Source organism: Lithobates pipiens, unplaced genomic scaffold (genome assembly GCF_037356315.1).
Source record: "Lithobates pipiens isolate NorthernLeopardFrog02 unplaced genomic scaffold, aLitPip1_a1.2 Scaffold_13, whole genome shotgun sequence".
Lineage (NCBI taxonomy): Eukaryota > Metazoa > Chordata > Amphibia > Anura > Ranidae > Lithobates > Lithobates pipiens.
Genome location: NW_027507718.1, coordinates 399,381,327 through 399,409,316, shown reverse-complemented (window position 1 = coordinate 399,409,316; position 27,990 = coordinate 399,381,327). Strand labels below are relative to the sequence as shown.

Genomic DNA, 27,990 nt, shown 5'->3' with positions numbered 1-27,990 from the left:
CCAAATACTTACCTGCCTAACTAGCGTCACCTGTGACACTAATACAGCGATCAGAAAAAAATCGCTTATTAGTGACACTGGCGACGGGGGGTGATCACGGGGTTAAACCTTTATTGGGGGGGTTAGGGGGGCACCCTAGAGCTAAAGGGGGCTAACCCTAACTGCCCTAACAGTTATTACAGTCACAAATGACACCAATGCAAAAAAAAAAAGAAAAAAAATGCACTTGGTGTCACTGTGACTGGGGGGGGGCAGGGGTGATTGGGGGGTGATTGGGGGGTGATCAGGGGGGTGAAAAGTGTGCCTGGCGTGTTCTACTGTTAGTGTAGTGTGTTGGTGCAACTCACCGATCCTCTCTCCTCCGTGCCGGAACGAAAAAGACCGACACGAGGAGAGATTACATCATTTCCTCTCCTGTGTTTACATTACAGGAGAGGAAGTGATGTCACGAAGACTTTCTATTCGTCGGGAGCGATCGCGAGGGGGTGGCCATGAATGAATGGCCGCCCCCTCATCCCGGATCGGTCCCGTACGAATACCGACCGCCGCAGGCACCGGGCGGGGGCCCGATCGGGCCCCCGACCCAGGGGAAGGCAGGGACGTACATGTACGCCAATATGCCTGCCCGTGCCATGCTGTCGACGTACATCGTCGTGCGGCGGTCGGGAACTGGTTAAAGATCTAATGAAACAAAAGGTCAACTCAAAGTAAATCTTACAGTCCAATCAGCTGATTAATTTTGTGCTGGAGGTTGGATTATTGGCAAATTGCATTCCTGAGAACTGAGTGGGTGTTGTATTGTATTTGAGCAGAGGAGACGAGATATTGTCATTGTATGTGTTAAAAGATTCAACAAACAAACAACTTTCCAAACTACAAATCATTATCACAAATATATGTACATACATAAATATTGAATTTCAATGAATACAAACAAAATCATAGCGCATATAATGAATGAATTCGCCATGATTCAAGATTCAGTATAACGAAAATCGACACTCGAAATAAACAGAAATAACAAAATATCCGAAAACATATTAACGTAACATAGCTAATATAACAGAACGAAATTATGTATTTTACAAATGACAACGAACTGGAACTAAACAAAATTTTCTGTTATGCACAAGTCTAATAATTAGATTCCCACCCAGTACTTGACTGAAGTGCTCAAAACGAAATAAAGTGAACCGTTCCTTTGCATATACAAGTCAAGGAAAAAAGTTCACTAAACTTAGCTTTCCATCTTATACCCAACACTCCTATAAGCCGGTGTGAAGTGAAATAGTCAGCAGTTTTTGATATGGAAGAGCATGTGACTCACTCCCTCTCTCAAATGTGACAGCACTGTTTTTCAGAGATTGGCCCAGCACTGTTACATGGGGCCAGGGAAGGAGTCTATAGTTCTGGGTAAGCTGCAACAAGTTGGTTTAGAGCTTACATTCAGCTTTCTTTCCTTAATGCCATTGGCTAGAGAGAGAGAAAAATGAATATAAGCTACTGTGGACTAAGTTGACTTCTTTCTTTGCCTTGCATTGGCATACCTTAATTGTTTTTTGGCTCAAAAGTCACTTTAGCGTCACCTTTTATGGGGTACTGTACCATTTAGTTTCTAATACACATATTGTGCAACCCATTTTTTGACTGTCTACTGTTTTGTTTCACCCTGTTTTTGTTATTCGAGTTTGAGTTTTCCAAATCTGACCTAAATACTACTTCTAAAATGCTAAAATCTAACAAAGAAAGACAAGTGTTTCTTACAGTCAGCATCCAGATGTTTGAAAAGCGCTGACTTTTCTGTCTAGAATAGCATAACTGCAGACATTTGTTGTGTGTTTACCAAAGGGATCAGAGCTACATCTTCACCAGCTGGCCACCTGTAGAAAAAAAAACATATGGCCTTGTCTTTTTTTGAGGAAATCTGAACAAAAGAAACATTATATCATGCTCAGTTTTACCAGGCTAAATTGTGATTTAAAATCTGCAAATCTTTAACCTTATATTCATGTTTAGACCTAAAAGGTTTTGTAATGAGATGACATTATGCTGAAATACAAAGTAAACTTCAGAACTAAATTCCAGCAGACTGTTGATAATGTAGGATGGGGAAACATCTGGACTGGGACTCTTGTAGGCATTAAGTAAAATTGCAAATACACAGTAGACCAATGTGTGCATCACTTGCTAATGTGAAGCAATGTATCCTAATTGTAAAACAAAATGTTGATCCCTTGCATCAGTTTGTCAATTTGTATGTGTGCTTCTAAATTTAACGCAATAACAATTTCTTACCAGTTCTGAGGAAGGCTTAGCCTTCTATTCATTTTTATAATCAAATTATACGCATTACATATTTTCTTGTATACTTTACTATATTGTTTGCTATACAACAGATTAATCCAGATCCCCTTTCTCTCCCAATGAATATAACAATGGATCCATACATGAGACATAATTGATTTCCACAGTATCGAGATTCTTATGAGGAATTTCCAAATGACCTCCTATTTGGTGGACCGGTAGATTTCTTCTTGATGAATAGAACTATATATATTTTTTTCCGCTATTTATTGTGCAGACCCTCCAACATCACCACTCCATTACTAAACCCTACTGATCCTCTCTGTCTTTCTGATTACAGTCACATGATGTTTAACTGAACCCTTCCCAAGTGCTAATTTATTAAACTTCTAAGATTATAATCAAGAAGACAAAGATATGATCAGAAGCAGGGGTTATATGCTGGAGTGTAGTGTAATAAAATCTTATTTTATTATATTCAAATGGGAATGTTAACTAATTACAAAATAAAATGCCAATGAAATTAACTTCTGCATTAGTGAAATCTGTGAAATAACAAGCAAACACAACATTTTAAGCTTTCCTATGGTATCTATTCAAAGTAGGACTTTCCCCTCCTTCAATTAAAAAACAATATGTATATATTTTCAGATGCATTTTTCCTAAAATGAGATAGGTCATAGTTGTATACATAAAGTGTTAACTTTTTGTAATCTTAAGATAGATAGCTAGATAGATAAATAGATAAATAGATAGATAGATAGATAGATAGATAGATAACTAGATAAAATGTCAACCGTTTAGAATAATTCCATCTTTGTAAAGGAAAGAAATAAACAATCTCCTTTGGGTGATCAATGCACATTGCAAGGATTTTAATAAACCTTGCTGCAGATTCCTACCTGTCTCTTCTCTGGAAAAAAAAAAGCTGTTTGTCCCTTGGATACTTATTCTGAATGGAAATGACTAAATAATTTTAATCAGCTAGTGCACTTTTGGGGCTCTGATGAGAAAGTTGCAATGTCTGCATTTCTTTAGGGTGTATCTTACACAAAATTAAGTTCTTAGTTGAAGGGTTGCCTAAAAATTGACTTTTGCCACATTTAATTGCATTTACAGAAAATGACAGCGTTGCAGTTCGAAAAGGAAATTAGAGTTACTCTTTAAAACATACAATTACTCATGGTGACTTTCTCCTCATGTCCCAAATTGTAAACCCTTTTCCTCCCATTATCTAAATAGGCTCTCAGGCATGCCATATGTCCACAGAGAGTCCTAAGGCATGAATCAGGAGTATGAACATCAGAGTGACTATGCCACTGTTTCATTGTAAAGCACTGGGTGAGCATTGTCACCCTCATAGAAATTACATTTTAAAGTGCATTTTGTTTAAATAAGGCAACATAAAATGGCTATTAAAATTACAAGGTGCACTTCAAGTATCCAATATATAAATTCATAGATTTTGGATTTAGATATACTTAAACAATTTTTGCAACCTATTGGGTAAGAGAGTAACTAATATGACCTACCTTGCAATGCCTGTGTAAAGGGTAATTAGACTTTTATGCACCACTAATCTATCAGCATAACAGCTACCCAATTAGCACCTTCTGAAGGAAGTCAGCAATGGCAGTCCCCATATATAGTATCTCTAATGTTAGGTTTACTTGTATTGTAATGATTATAAAAAAAAACAGTTGCAATCATTTTAAGAAAGCCATTTTACAAATCCATCCAATTTTCCATCTTGGCAATAAGTTTACTAAGTTGTGCCATTTGTCACCTATGTATTTTTCTGTGACAGTTGACTTTACAGTTGTAATAGTGGTTGTATTGTGGCAAGTGGTATATATTGATCAGGACAGACTGTAATGCTATTCTGTATTCTGATGGGATTCAGCACTCATAATTCGGTCAATTGGGTGCTGCAGAACAATTTGGTTGCCTGCCACAAGTCATTTTCAAGAAAACTCTGGTGAAAATTGATCAGAAACCAACTCTTTATCTTTTGGGCTTCCAGGAAAAAGCAAACAAAAAAGCTTTAAAACAACTGCAACAACTTTACATGGCTGATATGCATTACATTTGCTGAGCATTACTTATCACTGTGAGGCATATTTTGTGTTTCTTAACCACTTTCAGACCGGACCATTTTGCTGGTCAATGACCAGAGGTCTTTTTACAATTTGGCACTGCGCTGCTTTAACTGGTAATTGCGCGGTCATGCAATGTTGTACCCAAACAAAATTTGCGTCCTTTTCTTCCCACAAATAGAGCTTTCTTTTGATGGTATTTGATTGCCTCTGCGATTTTTATTTTTTGCGATATAAACGTAAAAAGACCGCAAATTTTGAAAAAAAATGATATTTTCTACTTTTTGTTATTAGAAAAATCCAATAAACTCAATTTTAGTCATACATTTAGGCCAAAATGTATTCAGCCACATGTCTTTGGTAAAAAAAAAAAGTCAATAACTGTATATTTATTGGTTTGCGCAAAAGTTGTCACATCTACAAACTAAGGTACGTTTTCTGGAATTTACGCAGCTTTTAGTTTACGACTGCCTATCTCATTTCTTGAGGTGCTAAAATGGCAGGGCAGTACAAAACCCCCCCAAATGACCCCATTTTGGAAAGTAGACCCCCTAAGGAAATTGATAAGTGGCATGTTGAGCCCATTGAATATTTTATTTTTTTGCCTCAAGCGATTGAATAATGACAAAAAATTTTTTTTTTTTTTTTTTTACACAAAGTTGTCACTAAATGATATATTGCTCACACATGCTATGGGCATATGTGAAATGAAACCCCAAAATAAATTTTGCTGCTTCTCCTGAGTACGGGGATACCACATATGTGGGACTTTTTGGGAGCCTAGCCGCGTACGTGGCCCCGAAATCCAAGCACCGCCTTCAGGCTTTCTAAGGGCGTAAATTTTTGATTTCACTTCTCACTACCTATTACAGTTTTGAAGGCCATAAAATGCCAAGATGGCACAAAACCCCCACAAATGACCCCATTTTAGAAAGTAGACACCCCAAGCTATTTGCTGAGAGGCATGTTGAGTCCATGGAATATTTTATATTTTGCCACAAGTTGCGGGAAAATTACAAACTTTTTTTTATTTTTATTTTTTTCACAAAGTTGTCACTAAATGATATATTGCTCACGCATGCCATGGGCATATGTGAAATGGCACCCCAAAATAAATTCTGCTGCTTCTCCTGAGTACGGGGATACCACATATGTGGGACTTTTTGGGAGCCTAGCCGCGTACGGGGCCCCGGAAACCAAGCACCGCCTTCAGGCTTTCTAAGGGCGTTACAGTTTTGAAGGCCATAAAATGCCAAGATGGCACAACCCCCCCCCCAAATTACCCCATTTTGGAAAGTAGACACCCCTAAATTTAAGGGTACACTAGTGAGACTAGGTAATAAATGGCGGGTGCCCTGAAACTATAAAAAAAAATAACTAACCAACCAGCGTCACCTGTAACAGTTATATGGTGATCACTGGTGAAAGGGTTAACTAGGGGGCAATCAGGGGGCTTTATGCGGTAGTATATGGGGGTCCCTGGCGCTATAAAAAGCTGTGGCGAACCTAAATACCTACCTGCCTAACTAGCGTCACCTGTGACACTAATACAGCGATCAGAAAAACGATCGCTTATTAGGCTGGGTTCACACTGGAGCGATGCGGGAACGCCACGAATCCGCGGCGGGTTCCCGCATCGCATGCCTCCCGGCGGCAGTTCACACTGCCCTATGCGAACTGCTGGGAGTGTCAGTGAAATGTTAATGACACCCCCAGATCAGTTCGCATATCGCAGTGCGATCTGCAAACTCGGATCGCATGGTGTGAACACCCATGCAATCCGATTCTACTGCGGACCAAAAAAAGGGTCCCGTGCGAGTTTGCGGCGGGTGCGACACGAATTCAGCCATACTATCTGTATGGCTGAACTCGAATCGCACAGAGATCGGATGTGATTTGCACTGCAGTGCGGTGCGAATCACATCCGTTCTCATAAACCGCTGCAATGTGAACCCAGCCTTAGTGACACTGGCGACGGGGGGTGATCACGGGGTTAAACCTTTATTGGGGGGGTTAGGGGGGTACCTTAGAACTAAAGGGGGCTAACCCTAACTGCCCTAACAGTTATTACAGTCACAAATGACACCCGCCGGGTGATCAGGGGGTTAAACCTTTATTAGGTAATAAATGGCGGGTGCCCTGAAACTATAAAAAATAACTAACCAACCAGCGTCACCTGTAACAGTTATATGGTGATCACTGGTGAAAGGGTTAACTAGGGGGCAATCAGGGGGCTTTATGCGGTAGTATATGGGGGTCCCTGGCGCTATAAAAAGCTGCGACGAACCTAAATACCTACCTGCCTAACTAGCGTCACCTGTGACACTAATACAGCGATCAGAAAAATTATCGCTTATTAGGCTGGGTTCACACTGGAGCGATGCAGGAACGCCACAAATCCGCGGCGGGTTCCCGCATCGCATGCCTCCCGGCGGCAGTTCACACTGCCCTATGCGAACTGCTGGGAGTGTCAGTGAAATGTTAATGACACCCCCAGATCAGTTCGCATATCGCAGTGCGATCTGCAAACTCGGATCGCATGGTGTGAACACCCATGCGATCCGATTCTGCTGCGGACCAAAAAAAGGGTCCCGTGCGAATTTGCGGCGGGTGCGACGCAAATTCAGCCATACTATCTGTATGGCTGAACTTGAATCGCACAGAGATCGGATGTGATTTGCACTGCAGTGCGGTGTGAATCACATTCGTTCTCATAAACCGCTGAAATGTGAACCCAGCCTTAGTGACACTGGCGATGGGGGGTGATCACGGGGTTAAACCTTTATTGGGGGGGTTAGGGGGGTACATTAGAACTAAAGGGGGCTAACACTAACTGCCCTAACAGTTATTACAGTCACAAATGACACCAATGCAAAAAAAAAAAAAAATGACATTGGTGTCACTGTGACTGGGGGGCAGGGGTAATTGGGGGGGTGATCGGGGGGGTGTGAGTGTGCCTGGCATGTTCTACTGTGTAGTGTCGTGTTGGTGAAACTCACCGATCCTCTCTCCTCGGTGTCGGAACGAAAAATATCGACACGGAGGAGAGATTACATCACTTCCTCTCCTGTGTTTACATTACAGGAGAGGAAGTGATGTCACGGAGCATTTCCATTCGTCGGGAGCGATCGCGAGGGGGTGGCCATGAATGAATGGCCGCCCCCTCATCCCGGATCGCTCCCGAACGAATACCGACCGCCGCAGGCACCGGGGGGGGCCCGATCGGGCCCCCCACCCGCGGGAAGGCAGGGACGTATATATACGCCCATATGCCTGCCCGTGCCATTCTGTCGACGTATATCGTCGTGCGGCGGTCGGCAAGTGGTTAAATACTTTTATTAAATGTAAAGTAGTAAAATTGTCCTGGTAAAAAAAAGATGTAGCCAACTTTGTGCAACATTTACTCTGTAAAACACAAAAGAGGAATCGGGGTTGATTTACTAAAACCAGAGAGTGCAAAATCTGGTGCAGTTGTGCATGGTAGCCAATCAGCTTTTAACTTCAGCTTGTTCAATTAAACTTTGATAAAACAAGCCTGGAAGCTAATTGGTTTCAATGCAGAGTTGCACCAGATTCTTCACCCTCCAGTTTTAATAAATCAACCCCTTTGTGTCTAATGCAATGGAGGCTTGTCTAACACAAAGGAAAGGAGGTTTCTTTACCTCTTGTCTATCTATCTATGAATCCCAGGATTAGCTGGGTAAACAGATTACAGACCTTTGGCTGAAAACTGCAAAGTTCATAGCCAGAAATAAGGAACAGAACATAATGCAGTGCATCCCCTTTGGTCAGCTGAGTCACAAAAGCCAATTACCTGAAGGAATCAATAGCCCATCTCCCTATAGTGTCATAATGTCAGACAATGTTAGGACTGTTAGGGGGATCCAATGCTATACTGTGGATTACAATGGTGGGCTACATATCTTTTGGTGACCTTCCTCTTTCACGGATCCATAGACACAACACTGCTTCTTTGGACAACTTTTCTTTTTTTAATTCTTTATTTAAAGAGTTCCTAACTTTTTAAAAAAAATGTATTGGCCTTATAGTGGAGGCTATTGATTGTTATTATTGTTTTTTGTTTTTTTGCTAGAGCATTTTTTAACCACTTAAAGAGGTTGCAAACCCTTTATAACCACTTTTTGCTGCAGGTAAGCCTATAATTAGGCTTATCAGTAGCTACACTGGATATCTCCTAAACCTGCATGGTGGTTTAGGAGATATCCCCTGTATTTGCATGTGCCGACATCATCGGCACATGCGCACTGAAGCAAACTGAAGCAATGGCAAGTACGTGACGTTGCTTCGCTTAGACTATGCTGTTACTGGCGGCTCCCATGCGCATGCGCATACTAGCTCATTATGCCTTTGTCTTGCAGGGTTTTTTTTTTTTTTTTTTTAAGGTTTACAACCATTTTAAGGACCGAGCCACTTTCTGAGATTTGTTGTTTACAAGTTAAAAATTGAACAACCTAGAGAATAAAATGTCGGTTGTTGCAATACTTTCTGTCACACCGTATTTGCACAGTGTTCTTACAAACGCACTTTTTTGGAACAAATACACTTTTTTTAATAAAAAAATAAGACAACCTAAAAAATTAGACAAACTTTTACCCTTAAAAATCTCCATAGGTGACATTTAAAAAATTCTACAGGTTGCATGTTTAGTGTTACAGAGGAGGTCTATCTCTACCAATCGCGATGATACCTCATGTGTGTGGTTTGAACACTGTTTTCATATGCGGGCACTACTCACATATGCGTTCGCTTCTGCGCATGAGCTCGGCAGGATGGGGGGGTTACATTTTTTTCTCTTATTTATTTTACCTTATATTTTACATTTTTACACCATTCTTTTTTTTTTTTTTTATGTGTCACTTTTATTCCTACTACAAGGAATGTAAACATCCCTTGTAATAGCAAAAAGGCATGGCAGGATCTCTTAAATATGAGATCTGGAGTCAAAAAGACCTCAGATCTCATATTTATACTAAAATGCAATAAAAATAAAATTGTCAAATTGTCATTTGGGAAAAAAAATGGCCCTTTAAAAGCTATGGGTGGAAATGACTTTTTGACGTTGCTTCTGCCCTGCAATGGTATGGAGACATATGGGGGGGCCATTTTCCTCTCACTCATCTCCATACCCAGGAAGGAGAAGGATCAGATCACCAGAGAGCGGTGGGGCGGCCCTCTCCCGCCGCCGATAAAAGTGATCTTGCGGCGATTCCGCCACAGAGACCACTATTATTGGAAACCAAACTGCCCACTGAAGAAGGTACCTGCTGCCATAGCAAAGATATCCCTCTTCAAAACTAGGACGTATATTGGAAGTAGTTAAAGAGGAACTGCAGCCCGCTCACATAATTTGTAATAAAAACATCTTTGCTATTCTGAAGCTTCCCTCCAACCACTTTGCATATTATTTTATACATACTGTGATTCTGTAGTTGCCAAATATGCTGCAGAAATCTCCATCCACTAAGTCTAACTGCAATCATTTTAACTGTGGGCAACTGTAGCTCCTGCCTGTTCACTTCCTGGATTTACACAGACACACAGAGGCACACCTTCAGCTCTGCAGCCCTGCAGCTTTCATTGGCCCTCTTATGACTTCCCCCCCACTCCCTTCCTGACAAACTCTCACAAGAGTGAGAGAGAGAGCTGTGTATGATGTTCTAGCCTAGGCTTTTTACCAGACAAGAAACAAGAAGTGGGCTGTATAAGATATTTACTGGGAGAACAAAAAGCTTTTACTATCCAAAGTTAAAACAACCAGGGCAGAAGATTTAATAGGTAGAAAGATGAAATAATGACTGATGGTCTGCTTTAAGTCTGGATTGTGCAATATATACATGTTGCTGATTAGTAATCTCTGACACAGGTCAGCCCCCTGCTTCAACTTTTTTCCTGTGACTTGGTAAACAGTTAATTTGCTAAAGAATTGATCGTCAGGGAAAAAGGAAGCGAGGAAATGCCTCCTGCACCCTTCTGTCACAATTTAACTCAGGGCTATTTCTGAGAAAATCTCAGACTTTACCAGTATTGGAAGGAACACACTGCTAACAAGAGCAAAAAGGGTGCTGCTCACCCCTATAAATCAGAAAAATAAAACGAATTCCCCCACCAACGGGATTTTTAGGCAGCAATAAACAGTAAGCGTAGCATACTATATAAAAAAGATTACTTTATTGTGTGGTGAAAACAATAAAGTAATCTTTTTTATATAGTATGCTACGCTTACTGTTTATTGCTGCCTAAAAATCCCGTTGGTGGGGGAATTCGTTTTATTTATCTCAGACTTTACCAGCCAATAATGTGGTGGGGCAGCACAATGGCTAAGTGGCTAACATTTCCACCTATTGGCACTAGGCTTGTTGGTTCGAATCCCAACCACTGCACTATCTGCGTACAGTTTTCATGTTCTTCCTGTGCCTGCATGGATTTTCTCTCATACTACTAAGCCCTTGTACAGACAGTCGGAGATTCCAAAACCAAATCCGTCGGATTTTGTCTGACGGATCTTGTCCGAAACTGTTGCATACACACGGTCGGACAAAGTTGTCGGAAAATCCTATCGTTCGTAACGTGATGATGTAATTTCGTTATGATGGGACTACGTTCAGGCTAGTAGCCAATAGCTTTGATGTAGGAATTTGATCTGAGCATGTGTGGCACTTTGTCCGATTGGAATTCTTTACACATGATCGGAGTATGTCCAATCGGAGCATTTTGTCGGAAAATATTTCCGGCAAGTTGGAAAATTTGGTCCGACGGATATTCCGACAGAAACAGTCCAATGCAGACCACACACAGTCGGAATATCCGACATAACGCTCCGATCGGACACATTCCGTTGGAATCTCTGATCGTGTGTGAATCTCTGATCGTGTGTACAAGGGCTTAGCCCTTGTACACACGGTCGGAGAATCTGTCGGAATGAGTCTTATCGGACCGTGTCGTCAGATAATCCAACTGTGTGTGGTATGCATCAGACTGATTCCGTCCGAATCTCCGTCCGACCCAATTTTCCAACATGTTGGAAATATTTCCCGACCAACTGGGCCGGACGGACCTAATCCGATCATGTGTAGAGCATTTTGATCGGACCAAGTGCCATGCATGCTCAGATCAAATTCCTACATCAAAGCTATTGGCTACTAGCCTGAATGCAGTCCCATCGTAACGAAATTACGTCATCACGTTGTGAAAGATCGGATTTTTCGCCAACTTGGCCCGACCGTGTGTATGCAACAGTTTCGGACACAATCCGTCGGACTAAATCCGACGGGCAAAATCCGACGGATTTGGTTGGCAAAATCTCCGACCGTGTGTACATGGGCTTAGACATGCTGGGATGTAAATTTGCCCATGTATGTGTATGTGTATGTATGAATACGAGGTAGGGACTTTAGATTGTGAACTCTTTAAGGGGAGGGACTGATGTGAATGTACAATATACAGTAGTACATTTACAGTATGTAAATCCTTGCATAAACTAACTGTGCTATATACAGTAAGTACTTGCAATAAATATGTTTCGGAGCTTTGCCTGGCATAATCAACTTTGGCAGGAAGAACTGTGAGGCCTTTGCAGGTATAGAATGCAGGCACTTTATAGATGGACTCTATAAGAGATAGAAGGTGCACATTTTGTGAAAAGTATAATGTTTCTCTATATTGTAGTATGTCAAGTATCTATGCAGACTTGTAAATTTACTGGAAGGTATATTTAAAGCCAGAGGTGCTCAACCTGATTTTCCGTTGACTACCAATAAAGTTATTAAAAGATCACAAAGTTTTTCTCAATCAAAGGTTTTTATTGAAAGAGCAACATATGGTAACAAGTATAATGTATCAATTAAAGGTGTTTTAGTAGTTACATGTTAATTAAAGAAGCAGATTATGGCATTGTATTAATATAACACAGATGGTAAAATTAATGTTAGATAAGTTCCCTTTTTATCAAAATGAGTCTGTGAGTCTGACAGACTGTTTCAATATTAGCTTACATTAATATTTAGAGGATCATTATCAGTTAATGAAAGAAAATTAGGTCTATTTGTGTCTGAGTTCGTATGTGTGTTAAACATTTGAATAAAGTATATGTATCAAACTACTGAGTGTGATATTTTAAATATATTCAATATCACCTGTTGCTGTTAGGTACCTTATGAAATGATAATAAGAGATAAGTAAAAGAGAAGAAAAAAGAAAGAAAGAAAATAGGGTAAGGAAAGGTGGGGGGGGGGGGGCAGAGAGCATGGGGTGTTCCGGCGGCAAGAGCTATCTGTAGCACTGACCCCCGAAGGAGCGGCTTTGAATTTTCTGGGCTTACCGATTACCTCCTCCAGCTCGTAACTCATTGTTCCTGTCTAGGGGTTCCCAGGATTTATGGCCCATTAACTGCAGAGACCACACTTGAATTCCTTTTTTGGGTTTTTATTTGCAGTTGGGAGTAGAGGGTATAAGGATGAAGTATAGCTCAGGTACTTTGGAACTGCTGATTTCAATAAAAATCTCTCTTTACATAATCCAGGGAATTGCCACTCGCAACTGGATTCTTTAACTGTCGGATAGATCCTTATTTATGGATACTAGCAGCCAACAAGTAATTTTAGCTTAGGAAAGTCTCTGCCACAGACTTGGTTGAAAAACTTAGTTGCAAACGTAAAGATAGAGGCAAGAACGTTCTTACTGTACCGGAATCTTGCAACTGGTCCGGCGATACCATAAGAAATGCAGATTCAATCAGTGTCCTTAACAGCTCAGCTTCCAGGCTCTTACCGAGCAGCCAGCCTCGTGCATGGCCCTCTTACTGAAGAGTCCTCCCCTGGTTGCTTGTCGAGTTGCTGGGCCTCTCCACACCCGAGATGGCACCAGAACACCTTAGAATCCTCCTTCCAGTTACTGTGCCTCGGACTAGCCAGTTCCAAGGCTCGGAAACGGATGAGGGCCTCTGGAGTCTGGTCAGGAGGACCAGGACCATGGAGTCAGCAACAACTTCTGGACCGGAACCCAGAACCACATGACTTCAGCACCTTAAGTACCCTCTCCCAGAATACACAGCGGAACCAACACGCCCACTGATTAGTTCAGAGAGAGAGATTGGTACCCAATGCGTCCAATCAGACTGCTTTCTAATGCCTCTCACAGGTGCAAACCCCACCTATGACCAGGTAGAACCTTGATACAGCCCAGCCAAACTGATGCCATAGCATAATTTCACACAATTAACCCCAAAACTCAACTACAGTTTTGGGCAAAAACGACATTTACATACATAGCGGGTACTCATCAGAAGTACCGGCGCTACACATCTATTATAGTTCTTTCATTGTTGCATATAAAATTGTTAGTTACCACAACTGGAGTACCTGGTGGTCAAAGTTTATAGATAAACAATATGTGATCCATGGTTTCCATAGACCTTCATATACTTTCGGATTTTCTTTATCTAGGGCTTCCATTTTTGCATGCAACAATGACTGATTCATTCTGTGCTTGGTTTCTGCTATGTTTAATAAGGGAGTTTTCCAAGCTTTAGTTATTGTCTGTTTCACAGCCGTCATAAGTTATATGAATAGCTTAAATTGTTTACGAGTCATGTCATTTTATATTTAAAAGTGCAATTTCTGGATCTGGTATTATTGTTATTTCAAACATTTCTGAAGCGAGTAGAAAAACCTTTTTTCAGAATTTTTTTATAATAGAATATTTCCACCACATGTGTATATATACAGTGGGGATCGAAAGTTTGGGCACCCCAGGTAAAAATGTGTATTAATGTGCATAACGAAGCCAAGAAAAAAAAAATATCCAAATGGCATCAAATTATAGATTAGACATTCTTATAATATGTCAAAAAAAGTTAGATTTTATTTCCATCATTTATACTTTCAAAATTACAGAAAGCAAAAAAATGGTGTCTGCAAAAGTTTGGGCACCCTGCAGAATTTATAGCATGCACTGCCCCCTTTGCAAAGCTGAGACCTGACAGTGTTGTGGATTGTTCTCAATCATCATCTGGGAAGACCAGGTGATGTCAATCTCAAAGGTTTTAAATGGCCAGACTCATCTGACCTTGCCCCAACAATCAGCACCTTGGGTTCTTCTAAGCAGTTGTCTAGAAAACTGAAACTGAAAATAGTTGATGCTCACAAAGCTGAAGAAGGCTATAAGAAGATAGCAAAGCGTTTTTAGATGTCAATATCCTCTGTTCGGAATGCAATTAAGAAATGGCAGTCATCAGGAACAGTGGAAGTTAAAGCAAGATCTGGAAGACCAAGAAAAATATCACAGAACAGCTCACAGGATTGTGAGAAAAGCATTTCAAAACCCACGTTTGACGGCACGATCCCTCCAGAAAGATCTGGCAGACACTGAACTTGTGGTGCACTATTCCACTATAAAGAGATACTTGTACAAATATGGTCTTCATGGAAGAGTCATCAGAAGAAAACCTCTTCTACGTCCTCATCACAAAAACCTGCGTTTGAACTTTGCAAATGAAAATATAGACGAGCCTGAGGCATTTTGGAAACAAGTTCTATGGACCGATGAGGTTAAAAAATAACTTTTTGGCCGGAATAAGGAAAGGTGGGTTTGGAAAAGAAAGGGCACAGAATTGAATGAAAAGAACCTCTGTCCAACTGTTAAGCATGGGGGTGGATCAATCATGCCTTGGGGTTGTATTGCAGCCAGTGGCACAGGGAACATTTCACGAGTAGAAGGAAAAATGGATTCAATAAAATTTCAGCAAATTTTGGATGGTAACTTGATGCCATCTGTGAAAAAGCTGAAGTTAAAGAGAGGAGAGCTTTTACAAATGGATAATGATCCTAAACACACCTCAAAATCCACGGGGGATTACATCAAGAGGCGTAAACTGAAGGTTTTGCCATGGCCTTCACAATCTCCTGACCTCAACATTATTGAAAATCTATGGATAGACCTTAAAAGAGCAGTGCATGACAGACAGCCCAGAAATCTCAAAGAACTGGAACACTTTTGTAAGGAAGAAGATACCTCAAACAAGAATTGAAAGACTCTTGGCTGGCTACAAAAAGCGTTTACAAGCTGTGATACTTGCCAAAGGGGGCAGTACAAGATATTAACTCTGCAGGGTGCCCACACTTTTGCAGACGCCATTTTTTTTGTTTTCTGTAATCTTGAAAGTGTAAATGATGGAAATAAAATGTAACTTTTTTTGACAAATTATAAGAATGTCTAATCTGTAATTTGATGCCATTTGGAGATTTTTCCATCTTTCCTTGGCTTCGTTATGCACATTAATACACATTTTTACCTGGGGTGCCCAAACTTTCGATCCCCACTGTATGTTCCTTGTTCTGAGTAATCAGGCGCAAATGATCATAAAGTTTTTAATTGATTTAATACTAAAGTGGCTGGTATGCAAGGATAGGGTCTATCATCCTGCCATTTTTACTTGCTACAGCTAGTAGATTGAGCAATCCTTTGTGTCTCTGCTAAACATAACTTGGGCTTTCAGTCATGGCTTTGCAAACATGTCTCCTCTTTCTACCCTGGTTTGTGTTTGTAAATTGAAAAGTGGGATCTATCTAAGAAGAAATATAACCTGTTTAATGCTCACTTGCTCAAACTGGTGTACTGCAAATTGAATTATGCTTGTTATTGCACAGTTGCTGAAATGGAAAATTCTGATGGTTGATCTAGAAGTGCATGCAAGGAAAATGTTAAAAAGTAAGAAAGTGGCCTTTATGATTTATATTTTTTTCTAGGTTTCCACAGTAAACATGTTTTTTTGACATGCACAATATAACACATAAAGCATAATATATTGTTTTTCTTTTCAGAGTTACATACATGGAAGCAGCCAGGCACAGTTTGTCGCAGAATCTCACATCATTCTACTACTCAGTATCCTTTCCAGTTTACAAAGTCGTATTTATGTGTTCAAGCTACAGTTTGTTTTTGGGATAAATACAATTATGCATGCATTGGTTTAAAGCAAGATAGGTACTTTGGTAAATGTGGCGCTTGAAATCATATTTAGGTTTTAGAGTTTTTGATGTCATATTACATAAACCTACATAGTCAGTCATACTTACTTCTCAGTCTGTGTGGCTTATTCAGTAGTACAGTACAGCAGTACAAAGAGCACTGAGAATGAACGCATAGTGAGCAATCAATAATTATCTCTGTAAACTGACTGCTGTAAACTGAAATCACTTTTAATTGATATAGGTTAGAGCACTCATCAGATCCACATTGCTCTTTGGTCTGTTTTAAAGAGGAAGTAAAAAACTCTCTTAAAAAAAACAAAAAAAAAAACAACAAAAAAACACCCTGCAGGACAAAGGCATAGCATACTAGCTCATTACGAATTACTTACCTAAGATCGAAGCCCCCGAAACAACCATCGTTCACTTCCTCAGCACGTCTTCCGAGTATCGCTGCTCCGGCGCCGTGACTGGCTGGAGCAGTGATGACGTCACTCCTGCGCATGCTTGCTGGTGCCGCCACTAACGGCGTGATCACCGTTAGAAACGGCACACTCAGTGCGCCTGCGCCCGATGTCTATGGCGCATTGATGCTGCTATTTCTGCAGATATCTCCTAAACCTTTTAGGTGTGGGAGATATGGTTTAGGAGTTTTTTCTTGCACCTACAGGTAAGCCTTAATCTAGGCTTACCTGTAGGTGAAAGTGGTTGTAATGGGTTTACAACCACTTTAAAGAATAAACCTTTGCACGAGTTTCTAGAAAATGTAGAATAAATTAAAAAAATAAGGCTACAGTTTCACTGGCTTTTTCCTGTTGTTCTTTTTAGAATTCCAGCCTACACCTAACTAGCCTTAAAAATGTTCCCTCTCCCATTGTAACACCATGTTCTAAAATAGCTCATATCATAGCCTCCTGCTGTATGTGGAAGACAAGTTGCCATTTGTTTTAAAGAGAAGACTCTCTGATTTCATCAGGTTTATAATTAAGATAACATGAGCATAAAACATTAAATAATGGAATGCATCATAGAGAAACTAAGGGCAGTTTGTAGGCAATCCTGAGATTGTGACAAGCTTAAAGCTGAACTCCAGAAATCCTGATACTTTGCAAAAAAAAAAAAAGCATACTAAGAGCTAGGTCCAACGAGGAAAAGTGCATGCCACCTCCTGGACATTTCTCTTTAACCACTTGCCTACATGGCACTTATACTCCCTTCCTGCCTAGGTAATTTTTCAGCTTTCAGCACTGTCGCATTTCGAATGACAATTGCATGGTCATGCTACACTGTATCCAGATTTATTTTTTTATCATTTCTTCAAACAAATAGAGCTTTCTTTTGGTGGTATTTAATAACTGCTGTTTTTTTGTTTTTGTTTTTACTAAAAAAGAAAGGAGCAAAAAATGTGAAAAAAATATTTTACTTTGTTTCTGTCAGTAAATTTTGTACTTAAGTAATTTTTTTCCTTTACTGATGTGCGCTGATGAGGCAACACTGATGAACACTGAGAGGCTGAACTGATGGGCATTGACAAGGTGGCACTTATGGGCACTGGTGAGGCAGCACTTAGGTGGCACTGATGAGGAGGTACTAATATGCTGCACTTATGGGCACTGATAGGTGGCACTGATAGGTGGCACTGATGAGTACTGATAGCTGGCACTGATGGGCACTATTAGTTGTCACTCTTGGTCACTAATAGGTGGCACTGATTGGCACTTATAGGCAACACTGGTGGGCACTGATAGGCGGCACTGTTAGGTGGTATGGATAGGCAGTACTTTTGGGCATTCATGGGTGGCACTGATGGGTGACGCTGATGGGTGACACTGATGGGCATTGATAGACAGCAGTGATGGGCAGCACTGATAGGCAGGACTGATAGCCAGCACAGACTGGAATCCCTAATGGGCACTGATTGGTGTCACTTTTGGGCAGTGGTGGGCACTGATTGCTGGCACTGGTTGGCACTCATCACTGGCACTAATTTGTGGCATTGGTGTCGCTATTGTAGTCAAGGCATTGATGATCAGTGCCCCGATTACATGTATAGATGTCTCCTGTGGGGAGATGCCGCTGATCGGCTCTCCTTGCCACACACTCTGTCAGTGTGAGGCAAGGAGCACCGATTACTGGGATCTCCGTGTTTACACCACATAGTTAAAGAGCCATGGACGGGGCTCTTTACAGAGATTGTGGTTACACTGTGTCCTAGCAACAGGACCTAGCAACGGCGTACCACGCCGCTCTGGGACGCCGTCAGATGATGGCGGCCGATAACGAAAGCCGCACTGCCATGCCGTCATTTGAGGGTGGGCGGGCAGCAACTAGTTAATTTACAACTGACAATTTCATGAAGACACTAAACACTATAGTTCCAGGATTTCCGATGCGGGAAATTCTGGTCTCACCTCCTTCAACAGGAGAGTCAGTGCAGCTGATATGCCCATTCCTCCCTTCCATCTGCCCAGTCACAGAAGCCTTTGTACTACTGTATGTCAACTCATTAACAAAATACAAAGGTCTCTGTAAATGAGCAGTAAAGGGGAGGGTTGAGCAGCGCTGCTGTATGTCCTCTGAGCACTAAGTGTCTCCTCCTGGAGTGCCATAAACCTAGAGATAAGTCCACAAGGTGGCATGCACCTCCTTGGACTTAACACAGAGCATGTGAAAAAAGGGGGGAAAACACTGCGCTAAACCCCCAAACTGTGTAAAACAAAATATAAGAATATATATATATATATATATATATATATATATATATATATATATATATATATATATATATGTATATATATATATACCCAATCTGTGAATGAACACAGCAAAGCTGCTGACACACAAACAAACCAAGTTCAACAAATAAAAATATAAAGTGCAGTGCTAGGGTACAACTCCATATTAAATTATAAACAATGTAAAAAAAATTTGTGAAAAAAATATGTGTGAGAAAATATAACAGTGGTAAAAAGTCCAAACAATAATATGAATGTCCACTGATATCTATTCAAATCCAGAGGGTTTGGTCTTCCAACATCCAAAAACACGGTCAATCTTGCATCAAGCTTCTATAATATATCAAACAATGGATGGGTACTCTTACCATGTATGTTGGACACATCTACCCTGTGGTAATACATCTTATGAGCTCGAAATGGCTATAGTAGCTGAGCCCATTGGACATCCAGCTGGATCTTATCCCCCTCCGAATGGATGCGATCTTTATCCACTACCCTCAGAGGTCCACGGTTCTAAATTGCAGATGGATCGACCGCCTGGGACTCCGATTTGTAAGGCTTGATCAGGGGTAACTCAGCAGAGGCCAGAGCATAAAAAAGAGAAACACATGGAGGTGCTCCACATCGTGTAGGTCAACCAATGACGGTTTATTGTAATAAATGGTATTACAAGCGTTTAAAAAAACACCAAACAACTGGTGATACGAATAAAAATCATGTGATGAATACAAAAGAAAAAGCAATATGGGGAGCAGGAATATGTTTTCCCTACAAATTTCGACCGCAAAGTTGTCTACTGGGTCACTTAAGCAAGTAATGGCAATCATATTCTCTACTAAAAAGATTGCACTAGCGAAAGGTAAACACAAAATGCATTTAATACAATTTTGTATGTAACAACAATCAAGTAAGCATTTGAAACAGTCTCCACTCTTCTAGGAAGGCTGTCCTCAAGATTTTTGAGTGTGTCTGTAGAAATTTGTGCCCGTTTAGATAAAAGAACATTTACGAGATCAGATACTGATTTAGGGCAAGAAGACCTTGCTGACAATCTGCATGAGTTCATCCTAAAGCTGTTTGTTAGGGATTAAATCAAGGCTCCTTGTGGAGGCTTCACACTTAATGCTCGCACAGTATACATGTGGATTTTGTGAAGGTTAGCTGTTCTTTCCCATAGATTTCTATAGATTTCCCATAGATGTCCCATGGTTTAGGTGCATTGTCTGAAAGTGGGTACAGTCAAGCTGCGACAGAAAAGGGTCTTTGCTAAAGTATTGCCACAAGATTGGAAGTGCACGGTTGTGTAAAATGCCTTTTCTGCTGTCGTATAAACAGTTTCTTCAGTGGAAACACTTGAATTCAATAATTGGGTGTTGTGTCCACGTACATTTGTCCATATATTTTATAATCACATTTACATTATGTAATACTGTTATCCAAGTGTATTGTTATGTTTGGGGAATTCACTAAATTGTGTATAGCCTTTCTAGTGTGTTCACTCCATCTGGGAACTATGTTTTAGGGCTTGATGGCCCACCTTTATTTAAAATGAAAGTTAGAAAAAAAGAGTTCCACAAAATAAATGGTGGGCGTCTCACAGGTTTCCAACACCACTTTCATACTCAACAACAAGTTTTATTCATTCAGGAGTGCTAAGCATTCCTCCCTCAATGCTGTGTAACACACAGGTGCTTCCTTTATCCTCCTGAATCACTTTCGCAGCAATGCTGCTCAGGCCTCAAGTTCAGACCTTTTGGCTGATCCCTTAGACGGGTTCAAAATATCTACTGTGTTGACATTCCAATGATGCACTCATGCATCCTCTGCATATCACTCATAGATCCCTACTACACGAGGGCCTATGGCTGACTTGGGCAGGAGACCTCCTATCTCCTGGGTGGAGCATTGCACAACTGCTGAGTCCAAGATTACAAAGGCTGTGCATACCTGCACATGCAGCCTTCTGGTCGCCAGTAATACCTGAACACTGAACGCTGGGCTAGTGGCTTTTTCCCTTCCAATGCTCTTCAAGGCCTCTGGAATCAGACTCTGACCCGGGAGTTACAAAACCTAGAGAAAACCAAAAGACCAACTTTCTTCTCCCTGAACAGATCTTCTGGAGACCCTAATTCTGTGTCATTTCTACTTATTTCGACCTAATAGCAGGTTACAGCACTACCACAGTATGTGAACCCAAAGAATGAATAGCTATTGATCCTGCTAGAAATAGCTCTCTAAGCAGGGTTAATACTCTGCCCAGTTCTTTATGCATACTACAGAGCATCTCCCCTCTACGTTACTGTCCCAACACTGTTCCTGTCCTATAGTGACAATGTGGCTTGAATTATGTAAATTATTTCACTTTAGTTTACATTTTCTATTAGAAAAAACATGCATCAGCTCACACCCAACTATATTTAAATATAAGAATACAGAAGTCAGCTTCACTGCACTAGTTACAGTTGTTGATTTGAAAGTCAAAAAATGCTTTCAGAGCCTGATTTGTGCATACACCTTTACAACTAATGATGTGCATGAGATGAAAAAAACATAAAAAAAAAAAACATGCATAAAGAAACAAAGCACTCATGTATGCAGAATGCTTTCATATTGCTCTTCTCCCCGCAGAGTTATTTACCATTCAACAGTGTAAACTGAATATCTAAAATTGTCTTTTGCTTGAGCCAAATGGTTGGGGCATTTCTTTTGTTACTGTTCATTTATTTTTTAGCAGATAAATAAACCAATATATATGCATAGCATAGAAACCCAAAAAATATCTAAACAAGAATGGAACATTAACCATTATGAAAGCTAGGAAAGTTTAATTCCTTGCAAGCAAGTTATCTTTATAAATTGTTCCACAAAAGTACATCATAACCTGTGTAAAACTACAAGATGTAGGAATACAGTATGCTTTTTTTTTTCATCTAAAGATTTACATTAAAGAGGACCTGCATTGTGAAAGTGATGTCCAAAAAAGTAAAGCAGAGTGAAAAGGACTAATTCCGTGTACACACGATCAGACTATCCGGCAGACAATTCACCTGTGTGTGTGCTCCGCCGGACTTTTTCTTCCCAAAAGTCTGGCGGATTTAGAAAGAAGTCTTGACTCAAAATTGTCCTCGGCAGTCTGACGGACAATCCACCCGTCTACGTGCTAGTCTGCCGGACTTTTCAAATGAACGGACTTGCCCACACACGGAGTAAAGTCTGTTCATTTTGAACGGGACTCCAGGTAGACGGGACTAGAGAAGGAAGTCAATGTTGCTGCCTCCATGGGCGAGATTGACACCTTGCTAGCCCCATCGCCTGGTATGGATTTAAAGGGGAATCCCTATGCTGAAAAAACAGGGTCCCCCCAAAGTCCATACCAGACCTTTATCCGAGCATGCAGCCCGACCGGTCAGAAAAGGGGGTGGGGAAAAGTGAGCACCCCCCTGAACTGTACCAGGCTGCTTGCCCTCAGCATGGGGGTGCTTTGGGGAAGGGGGGCGTTGGGCCCATAACACCCCAAAGCACCTTGTCCCCATGTTGATGAGGACAAGGGCCTCTTCCCGACAACTCTGGCCATTGGTTGTCAGGGTCTGCGGGTGGGGGGCTTATCAGAATCTGGGAGCTCCCTTTAATAAGGGGGCCCCCAGATCCTGGCCTCCTACCCTATGTGAATGAGCATGGGGTACATGGTACCCCTACCCATTCACCTGAGGAAAAAATGTTAATAAAAATCACAACACAGGCTTTTAAAGTAGTTTATTAGACATCTCCGGGTTTTCTTCCGACTTCGGGGGTCTTCTCGCCAGGCTCCTCCGCTATCTTCTGCTCTTTTACTAGCTCCTTCGTCGCCGTCATTCAGGGGTCTTCTTCCGACTTCAGGGGTCTTCTTCCGACTTTGGGGGTCTTGTCCCGCTCTTCGTTTCTTCTGCCAGGCCTCCGCTATCTTCTTCCAGCTCTTTTACTAGCATTGGCCCGATCTTCTCATTTGTCGCTGTCGCTGCCTTTTTCTTCTTCTCTTCTTCTTCCTTCCAATGTTGACACAACGTTCTTTTCGGCGCAATGCCAGGGACACGTTGCGCGGCAACTTATATAGGCATAAGGGGCGGGTTCACCAGGTGATGTCACGTGGTGACCCCACCTCTTATGATGTCACAGTCCTGGGGGATGCTAGGGCCATTATGCCTATATAAGTCGCTGTGCAATGCGTCCCTGCCATTGTGGCTGGAGAGAGCGTTGTGTCAACAACGGAAGAAGAGAAGAAGAAGGAAGAAGAAGGCATCGGCGACAGCGATGAACGACAAGACCGGGCCAACGCTAGTAAAAGAGCTGGAATAAGATAGCGGAGGTCACGGCAGAAGAACCAAAGAGCGGGACAAGACTCCCAAAGTTGGAAAAAGACCCCCGAAGTCAGAAGAAGACCCCTGGACGGCAGCGATGACGAAAAAGAAAGCCAGGCTCCTCCGCTAGCAAAAGAGAGGCAAAAGAGCAGAAGATAGTGGAGGAGCCCGGCCAGAAGACCCCCAAAGTCGGAAGAAGACCCCTGGAGCTGCCTAATAAACTACTTTAAAAACCTGTGCTGTGTTTTTTTTATTGACACTTTTCCCCCCAAGTGAATAGGTAGGGGTACATCGTACCCCATACTCATTCACATAGGGTGGGGGCCGGAATCTGGGGGCCCCCTTATTAAAGGGGGCTCCCAGATTCCGATAAGCCCCCTGCCCGCAGACCCCGACAACCAACGGCCAGGGTTGTCGGGAAGCCTAGCAGTGAGCAGGGTCACTGGTTCGAATCCCAACCATGACACTACCTGCCTAGAGTTTGCATGTTCTCCCAAATTTCCTCTGGGTACTCCGGTTTCCTCCCACACTCCAAAGACATGCAGGTAGGTTAACTGGCTTCTGTCCAAAATTGGCACTAGTATATGAATGGGGACCTTGGATTGTGGGCTCCTTGAGGGTAGGGACAGATGTGAGTGTGCAATGTACAGGGATAGGGACAATTGTAGACACTTAGGTTGAATTGGATGGACTGGTGTCTTTATTCAAGCTTACTAACTATGTAACACTCACCAAACCTCTACTAACATGAAATTAGCAGAAGGAGCCCAAAGGGTGGCACTAAAGAGCTGAAAAACCACATACTACATCACTATATTCATGTTTGTCTGCCAACAATTATGTGCCGTTTGTATGCAAGACAAGTTTGGGGCCAACGTCCTTCGAACAAAAATCTACGGTTTTGTCTGCGGAAAATCCAATCATGTGTACACGACTTAAGATAGTGTGTGATATTGGATTTGTATATTCTTACCTCATGTTCAAATGACAACCACTTTTTGTCTCACTGACAATGATCACCCAATGAATAGTGAGCGTACATTTTCCCTGGCCAAACATAGGCAGCAAAAAAAAAAAACGAAAGTTGGCAGAGGCTTTAACAGTTTCCTAATCTATAAAGCCCTCTGGATTTTTCGAAACGGCTCCCATTATTTCTGGTTACAAGAACACTTTTGAGCGGTAAATATACCATATCGCTTATTCAATATGACTAATAATGACATGTCTCCTCAAATTTTGAATATGTGTCATTTTTTCTAGATCCATTTGGCCCCCTGAATAGACCGTAAAGGTCGAAAAGCGTCGGGGCCTATATACTATACAACATTATGTAATGTAACAATGTGCTTAAATGTATTTGTTAATTGGAGAGTGGAATTTATATTGTATTTTGTACCAGATTTTATATTGTATATACTGTATTCAATTATACTATATATTGGACATTTTTCTAAATAAATGACTCTTTATATATCAATTAAGAATAACTAATCTGACTCTGTCATATGGCTGTTTTAAAGCCCCACTGGGGAAAACTTTTCCATAACATAACAGTTTCCTAATCTATCCAAAACAAAAAGAATTGGGCTTTTTTTTATTATATATTTATTAATTATTTTTAGTTATACATGGATAAGAAAATGGTATCGGTAGCAGATACAAAAAGAATAAAAGTAGAACGATTACAATAAACCATCCAATTAAATCATAAAAAGGTAGCCGTCTGACAAGTCTGGAGGATCAAAGTAAAACACAGTACCATAGATCAGAAAAATATATTGTTTCCCTCAAGCTTGACAAACCTGAGTACATCAGGGAATAAATTAAGTAAGAAATATAAGGATATAAGGGATATAAGGAAAGGGAAAGGAAAATCATGGATCAATAGACTTGGAAATGAAACTGCTAAGCATTATACGAATAGTTGAACATAAGAGATAACCATCTATGTTTCTGAAAGGGTCCTTTGTGGACAGTAGTTAGAGTCATCCCAGACTCCTTAAATCTTGCTAAACCGCAACAAGGAGTCTTCAATTGATGCAGTTAGATGTTCCATCCTACAAATGTCATCTATATTGGACAACAACATGTTATTGCTCTTTTAGCCGCTAAAAGTATAAAGGCCATCAGTTTCCGTACTGATATAGGGATACCCAGAAGAGGAAGCCCCAACAGGTACTGTAAAGTGTTTAATGGTATAGTTATGTGCAAAAGGTCTTGTAAAAGGGTCTGGACATAAGCCCAGAAGGCTCATGTCCTCAACACATCTCTAAAGCCGCGTACACACGGGCGGACTGTCTGTCCAACTTAGTCCGCCGAAACACATTTCAGCGGACAGTCCGCTCGTGTGTGGGCTTCAGCGGACTTTTTCAGCGTGCAGTCTGGCGGACTAAGTATTTCGGAATTTCTGTAATATTGTCCGTCCAACTTTGGTTTCAGCGGACAGTCCGCTCGTGAGTAGGCTAGTTCGATGGACTAAGTATGGCGCATGCTCAGAAAGGATTTACACGGCGAAAGGTTGCATTGCTGTGTATTGGAGGTCCTATTTCTAGTCCCATCGTACGTGCTGTACACGTCATCGCGCAAGCTTTCGACGGACTGTTTGTTCATCGTGTGTGGTCAAGTCCGTTCATTCGAAAGTAGGACGGACTGTCCGTCGGATTGTCTGACGGACTTAGTTGGCCAGACAGTCCGCCCGTGTGTACGCGGCTTAACACATTTGGGAGTCCTCTGGCTTACGTGCATGTAAAATGTCAGGAGTCCTGTACCAGAACATAATGATTTTGTAGGCAGTCTCCTTCTGCATCATGCAGCAGGATACCTTATGCCGCGTACACACGTAGCAGACTATCCGGCGGACTTAGTCTGGCGGACTTCAAGCCGGACTGTCCACTGGACTTTTCGAACGAGCTACTTGCCCACACACGGCACTTTTTCAGCAGACTAATACGGTGTACGAAGTCCGCCGACTATCCGCCGGACTATCCACCGTACTTTTGAAATGAACGCACTCGCCCACACACGTGGAGAACAGTCCGCTCATTTTGAGCGCGTCTCCAGGTAGCGAAGGAGGCGTCGCTGGCCCCTTCACCTGGTATGGACTTAAAAGGGAACCCCTACGCCGAAAAATCAGCGTGGGGTCCCCCCTAGGTCCACATTAGACCCTTATCCGAGCATGCTACCCGGCCAGGCAAGAAAGGGGGTGGGGACGAGCGAGCGCCCCCCCTCCTGAGCCGTACCAGGCCACGTGCCCTCAACATGGGGGGTGCCTTGGGGAAGGGGGGCCGCGCGCCCCCCACCCCAAAGAACCTTGTCCCCATGTTGATGAGGACAAGGGCCTCTTCCTGACAACCCTAGCCGTTGGTTGTCGGGGTCTGCGGGCGGGGGGCTTATGTTGAGGGCACACAGCCTGGCACGGCTCAGGAGGGGGGGGGGCGCTCACTCGTCCCCACCCCCTTTCCTGGCTGGCCGGGTAGCGTGCTCGGACAAGGGTCTGATGTGGACCTAGGGGGGACCCCCACACCGATTTTTCAGCGTAGGGGTTCCCCTTTAAGTCCATACCAGGTGACGGGGCCAGCGACGCCTCCTTCACTGGCCCCGGCTACCTGGAGACGCTCTCAAAATGAGCGGACTTTTCTCCACGCGGGAAAAGTCTGCTCATTTCAAAAGTACGGCGGACTAGCACACACACGGCCGTACTGTCCGCCGAAAAGCGAGCCCGGCGGACAGATTGGAGTGCAAAAATACTTTTAGTCCGCCGAACTTTTGGGTAAAAAAAGTCCGCCGGAGGCTACACACGGGCGGATTGTCCGACGGACTTGAGTTTGCCGGACTTTTCCACCGGATTGTTTGATCGCGTGTACGCGGCATTAGAAGAAGATTCCCAAATGTTATCCCAGTCTGACAGGGAGATGGTTTGTTGGAGAATACAAGCCCATTTACTCATATAAGAATGGCTGTATTCAGTCAAAGGGGAAACCTGGAGAATTTGTATATAGCTGAAATTAAGTGGGGTTCATAAGGGCCTTGAGTGCATAGGAGTTCAAAGATAGTGATTTTGTCCAATGAGAGGCCAGGGGATTTAGCAGAAAAGAAATGATTAATTTGCAAATAAGAATAAAAAAAGGATTTTGGGACCACAGGTTTTGATTTTAAATCTGTAAAAGATAAAAGCACATGAGTAACAGGGTGCACCAAGTGGCGCAATTGGAAACTTCCAGGGTCCAGGGGAGCATACGGGTGTAGGATAGGCTGTCCGGAATATCCGAACAATTGGGATTTTTATATGTCAGTGGACAGGAAAAATGTGTAAATGCACGACACTATACTTCAATATCAGTATGAGCATTTTTTCAAAAATATTTGTATGTTATAAATAGCAATTTTACATTAAAGACGTGTTCATTGTTTAATTGTATAGTCCTTTGTCCTTGTGTCCTCTGTATGAAATAGTGTGTGTCCTAGAAATTAAGAGCATGAGATCATGGTGTGTATATATGTATATAAATATATATTAGCGTTCGATATAATGTTG

General features: G+C 41.9%; 1 protein-coding gene across 1 annotated transcript in view; it reads left to right on the top strand.

Moving 5' to 3' along the window:
• The window catches only part of TUSC3 (tumor suppressor candidate 3), a 384,734-nt gene that overhangs the window by 333,469 nt on the left and 23,275 nt on the right, over positions 1–27,990 (top strand). Inside the window, exon 7 of the mRNA XM_077477420.1 lies at positions 16,238–16,301. Within this exon, the coding sequence (XP_077333546.1) occupies positions 16,238–16,301 (64 nt within the window). The remainder of the gene's footprint in view (positions 1–16,237; positions 16,302–27,990) is intronic.